General features: G+C 53.1%; 1 protein-coding gene across 1 annotated transcript; it reads left to right on the top strand.

Annotated features, from left to right (window-relative positions):
- Window positions 1–298: 298 nt before the first annotated feature.
- Window positions 299–831, top strand: PYY (peptide YY). Its single transcript, XM_068531364.1, has 3 exons — window positions 299–486; window positions 577–657; window positions 807–831. Exons 1-3 carry the CDS (start codon window positions 299–301, stop codon window positions 829–831), a joined length of 294 nt encoding a protein of 97 aa, XP_068387465.1.
- The last annotated feature ends 5169 nt before the right edge of the window (window positions 832–6000 follow it).

The following is a 6000-nucleotide window of genomic DNA, read 5'->3' as shown; positions in this document are numbered from 1 at the left end:
GGGCCAGCCGACGTGGGAAGGAGAGAGGCGGGGGAGCCCCCATTGCCAGCATAGCCTTCTTCCTCCATCTACCCTTCTGGGTAACACGGGTGGAGGCAGGCAGGGCTTATGCCCCTCTGACAGATGAGGAAACTGAGGCCAGAGACGGTGCAGTGCCTGAGAACACACAGCGAGCAGGTGGCTGACCCTCGGTCGGGTACCAGCCCCAGACAGGCCGCTGGAGCGTGGGCCCCACGGCAGCCTCAGCCTCCTGCCTCGGGGGTAGAGGCTCGGGCTGACTCCAGTGCCCCTTCTCCAGATGGTGACGGTGCGCAGGCCGTGGCCCGCCATGGCCACAGTGCTGTTGGCCCTGCTCTTCTGCCTGGGGACGCTGGTCGACGCCTACCCCCCCAAACCCGAGGCTCCTGGCGCACTCGCCTCGCCGGAGGAGCTGAAGCGCTACTACCTCTCTCTGCGCCACTACCTCAACCTGGTCACTCGGCAGCGGTGAGCTCGTGCTCGGGGTGGGCGGGGCGGGGTCTCCACTAGGGGCGCGGCCGGGCCTGACCCCGCCCATCACTGGCCCCAACCCCGCAGGTACGGAAAACGTGACATCTCGGAAGCTCTACTCTCCAAACTGCTCTTCCCCGATCCCGAGGACCGACCCGTCAAGTCGCGGTAAAAGCGCCCCGCCACACGCCCTGTCTCCTGGAGCGTGGCCTGGTCCTACTGCCACCCTGGCACCGCCACCTAGTACTTTCCCCAAGTCTCGCCTCCCCAGATCCGACGCCGGGCTCCGTGTGATTCCTTTCCTTTCCCTCCTACAGGCCAGAAGGCGCCTACCTGTGGTGAAGACCCCCAAGGCCTCCTGAGAGATATGCTAATACACCGACCTCATTAGCATGTTTGCTCCCGACCCCGGAACCTGGATTCCTCTCCCGCTTGCTGCGTCTGGGGAGGGTTCGGGGTGGGGTCCTCATTCCATTTCTCGGTACCCCCGCCCCTTGGTCCCTAAATAAAGAGCAAATTTCACTGAAATGGAAAGCGTGGGTTTCTATTTCCTTTCCCTTCTCCTTCGTGGAGGTGGCATCCAGGTGGGAGTGGAGGGTGGAGACGAGAGAGCTGGGAGGATAGAAGATGGCACGTGAGACAAAAGGCGCCCCAGGCCAGGGCTGGGGTGGAGTTGTGGGGCGGGGGGGCTCTCTCTGATCCGAGCTTAGAGAAAACGCTGCCACTCGGCGCGGGGAGTGGATAGCATCCAGACTAGGGTCCTCTGGAACTCTCTAGTCCGGTGGGGTGGGGACAGGTTGGAAGTTCTTCAAAAGGGGTAGAGAGGAGCAGCAAGAATTGTTGCTGAAGGGTGAAAAGTGTGGAAAGGAGCATGCGAGGCAGCCCAGGAGAGCTGGTGGAGACGGAGTTGCCCCCATCCCCCGAAGATGAAGGTGCTTGGGAGCGTGGGCTTGACACCAACACCCCGGTTACCCCGAGGAGGTGTATTACTAACCCCTGGGCTGTAGTGGCTGGGGGTGGAGATGGGACCCGAGATGGGGCTGTGGAGGGAGAGTTATTTGGGGGGTGAGATGGGTGTGTGTGCTGGGGGAAGGGGTCATTTCTAACACGTCCGTTCCCTGGGCAGGAGGGGCAATGGGATTGTGGAGGCTGTCCTTTCTCTCAGCAGCCGCCCTCCCCTTTCTGAATTTACACCCAGCAGATAAGTCACTAACCGTGCCCTCCTTGTGACAAGGCCATGACAAGGATATCTTCATTAGGTGGTTCTGGGAGGAGACCCTCAAGCTGGCTCTGCCACAGTTGCAGAAGAGGCCCCTGCTCAGACACAACCTGCCTTGGAGTCCCTGGGGCTCTAACACCTACCCTCCCCTGCACTGCCTCCGGCCTCCGTGAAGGTAGAGCAGAAGGGTGAGATGGAAGCAGGTCCAGGGCCTGGTCAGGTCACAGGCTGTGTGGACTCTTAATGCTCTAAGCCCTTGCCCAGGCCACTCCCCCTGCCTGGAGATCCCTTTCCCTCTCTTCAGTCTGGAGATCAGCTTCAGGGTAATGGCTACCTCATCCCAGAAGCCTTTGTTGATTGCTTGGGGGGTGGAGTTAGTTCATTTCTCTGGTTTCCTCTCCCTACAGGATTGCCATTATCTGAGACCCACTTCCCATCACAATTCCCCCTGTCTTCTCTCCTCTACTCTATCCCCTCCCCCTCCCACCCCGCGCCCCAGGAGAGGTGGGATGGGAGCACGCAATGGCTGCCACAAGCTTTGGTTCATTTTGTGGTTGGAGAAGTGGGAGGATGTGAATCTGTGTTGGTGTCCATGGTCCACTGTCTGTTGGTCTGCTTGGGAGAGCCGTGGTCAGTTTGAGGCTAATAGAAGAGAACCCTGGTATAAATTATATGACCACAGACAATTTTTGCCCAGTTTGACGTGTCTGGGTCAACATCAGTGACACGGGTTCGCCTCACGTCCACGGGGGGAGTGTTGAGAGGTGGTTAATCCACTGCTGATCAGACTCAAGCAATGTTGGAGCTGGAGGGAAACTTAGATGTAACATTAATGACGACAATATAAAGAGCTACTTTTTTTTTTTTTTTTTTAAAGTGCTTACTGGGAATTCCCTGGTGGTCCAGTGGTTAGGACTCAGTGCTTTCACTGTAGGGGCCCAGGTTCGATCCCTGGTCATGGAACTAAGATCCTGCAAGCTGCGCAGGAGGCCAAAAAAAAAAAAAGCACTTACTTATGTGCTAGACACTGAGCTATTTGTTTTACATACATTATATTGCTAGGGTATTGATCTGGCTTTTAAGATAGAGACAGAATTAAAAATGGCTTAAACAAGAAAGAAGTTTATTTTTCTCCTACATAAAATAAGAGTGGCATCTCGGGAGTTGGCAGCTCTGCTCCATGGGGGCATCCAACATCCCAGGTTTCTATTCTGAGGCTTCCCCACGCCCTCATCTACACGACTGAAGACGGCCCACCATCACTGCATCCATGTTCTAGCCACTGGGAAGGGGGGGAAGGAGAAGGAGGAGGTGCGCTCGTTACTATGCTGTGTAACAAGTTATCCTATAACTTAGTGGCTTAAATAACCTCTGTATTTCACTCATGATTTCGTGTGTCAGGATTGGGAAGGGCTTGACTAGGCAGTTGTCCCTTGGAGCCTCTCATGCAGTGGCTGTCAGAGGTTGGCTGGGTCTGGCAGGTGCTGTTGGCTGTCGTCTGGGATCCCAGCCCGGCACCTACGTGTGGCCTCTCCAGCATGATGTCTTGGGGTAGTTGGACTTACACGGTAGCTGGTTTCCCCCAGAATGAATGCTCCAAGAGAACCAGAAGGCAGCTACGTTGCTGTATTAGTTTGCTAGGGCTGCTGTAACAAAGTACCACAAACTGGGTGGTTTAACAACAGTTCTGGAGGCCAGAAGTCTGAAATCAAGGTGTTTGGCAGTGTTGGTTCCTTCTGAGGGCTGTGAGGGAAGGATCTGTTCCAGGCCTCTCTCTTTGGTTTCTAGATGGGTGTCTTCACTCTGTGTCTCTTCACATCATTTTCCCTCTATGCATGTCCGCTTCTGTGTCCAAATTTCCCTTTTTATAATAACAATAGTCATGTTGGATTAGGGGCCTGCCCTACTCCAGTATGACCTCATCTTAATTAATTACATCTGCAATGACGCTATTTCCAAATAAGGTCACATTCTGAGGTAGTGGGAGTTAGGATTTCAACATATGAATTGGAAGGGGGGGTAGCAGAACACAATTTAACTCATAACAATTGCCTTTTATGACCTGGCCTCAGAAGTCACATAGCATTTTCCACTATACTCTACTGGTCCAAGCGGTCACAGGTTCACCTGCATTCAAAAAGAGGGGACTTAGACCTCATCGTAGAACTACATGTGGGATAGGAAGTATTTTTGTGGTCACTGTTGGTACCTTTTGCCACAGGGGGGTACATCCACTTGTCAAAACAGAATGGCACAAGTCACTCAAATTCTCATCTCATTGCTTAAAACTTAGTCATATGGCCCTTCCTCACTGCAAGAACAGCCCAGGAGATGTCTTCAGCTGAATGGCCATGTGCCCGCTTTAAACTCTTTTATGATGGAAGGAGGAGAGAGTGGATATTGGGGCAACTAGCCTAATCTGCTACAAACACTATCTCCTTTGAACATCAACTAGAAATCATTTGGTCTTATCTATTTATTGAGCAGATGGAAATTTCGAGGCCCAGAGAAGGGGAAAAACTTACAGGAGGCCATAGAGTTGGGGACAGAGGTAAGAGAGCCCACGCTATGCCTGTTCTGATTCCATTAACTGTTAAATCTAAATGCTTCTGCCAGAAATGCAAGACTCCTGATACACACCCTTTCTCCTCTGGTGGCATCTCCCACGATTCCTTGATGTGCGCCCCTGAACCACTCAGTCCTGCTGCCACCTCCCTGCTTCTGTGAAATAGCATCCCCTCACCCCTCACCATTCCTCACGTCCACCTCAAGTCTCATTTCCTTCGGAACCTTCCTGGTCTGCCCTGAGTATATCTGTAGCCCGAATCTGAGCTCTCACACTAGGAGTTCTTCAAGGTCAGGGACCCCACGGTTGGTGCAATAGCCTCAGGGACAAAAGATCTGGATGTGAAAAAAAAAAAAGGTCTGGATTTGAGTCCCATCTTTGCCATTAATTGGCTGTGTGACTGGCCTAGTCATTTCATTTCACTGCATTTATTTCTTCACTGGTTAAACAGGGATCCTTACACCTTAAATAATAATAATAGTTCGCTGCTTTAAGGCTTAGAGAGATGATGTAAGTTGCTAAAGGTCACATAGCTAATGAATGGCAGAACTGGTGAGTAGGAGAGCTGAATCTACAGGTCAGCTTGGCATAGCCTGGCACATGCTTATGAGTATCCCCTTTCTTTTCCTTTCTTCTCCTACTCACTCCTAACCCATCTCAAAACAGCTCTGGCATCGCTCCCTTCCACCCCAAAGGAAAAACTCCCCTCCTTCCACAGCCAGCCCCTACGTTTTTCTTTCCTCCCCATTCATCCATCCCTTTCCCCCAACACGTTATTATATAGATTGGTTTAGCCTTTCTCTTAGCAAGAAAGAAGCCTTCCTCTTCAGGACAAATTTGAGCTGACAATGATAGGATTTGCTTTTGCAGGCACTGTGGGCAGGGAGAGCTACTGAGCACTCCTGAGCCTGCAGGGGACCCTGGAGGCAGATGGAGTCCCCAGGGCGGAGGGAAGTGGAGACAGAGCCCGGGTTCCAAATTAGTGACCTGAGCCCTTAGTTGGGCCTGAGTTGGTCCTGAGGGGGTGGGACAGGGGCCCAAGGTGTGTGTGAGAATCCTCAGCCCAAGGGTTTCCCCAGGGAATGGGGGACCCCTTGGGTTCCTGGTATCTGGGGGTGGCCACTGCTTAGCTTTCGCCACCTCTCCTGCTGCCATCCAGTGTGGGAATAAGACATTGGCCTAAGAGTTGGCCCAGGATGCTTTGGAGGAACTCTTGTTGGCGGGGGGGGGCGGGTATGGAGGATGCAATGCTGGTCCAATTCCTGCTCTTGCAGTCCCATATGTGGGGACCCCCGTGCCCCTTGCTACTGTCCACTCACCTTCACCTTGTGACCCCAGGTGTTTCTGGGGTCTTCCTTTCCTCGTCTCATTGAGCCCTTACGCCATCCCCAACACTGCCCAATGGCCATCGTCCCCGTCCCAGAGGCATGGGGTTTGGCAGGGGGAGAGAGACCACTTCTGCCTTCACTTACTCTGTCTGCAGGTAAGTCCTTGGTGCTTCTCTAAGCAGGGCTCCATGGCAAGCCCTGGGAATATACGAAGGTGAGTGAGAAGCATCGCCAGTCTGGACACAGCCATACGGTTTAGAAAGCACATCCACTACCCCTTCCTCCTCAGTTGTCACAACAACCCTGAGAGGACCCAGAAGAGGAATCACTTGTTTGCAAAGGAGAAAAACGAAAGCTGTAGGTTCAGCTGACATTGTAGAGTGTCATTTCTTAGGCAC

The sequence above is a fragment of the Eschrichtius robustus genome, chromosome 20 (genome assembly GCF_028021215.1).
Source record: "Eschrichtius robustus isolate mEscRob2 chromosome 20, mEscRob2.pri, whole genome shotgun sequence".
Lineage (NCBI taxonomy): Eukaryota > Metazoa > Chordata > Mammalia > Artiodactyla > Eschrichtiidae > Eschrichtius > Eschrichtius robustus.
The sequence above is the reverse complement of the archived record's forward strand: the minus strand, read 5'-3'. Positions and strand labels throughout refer to the sequence as shown.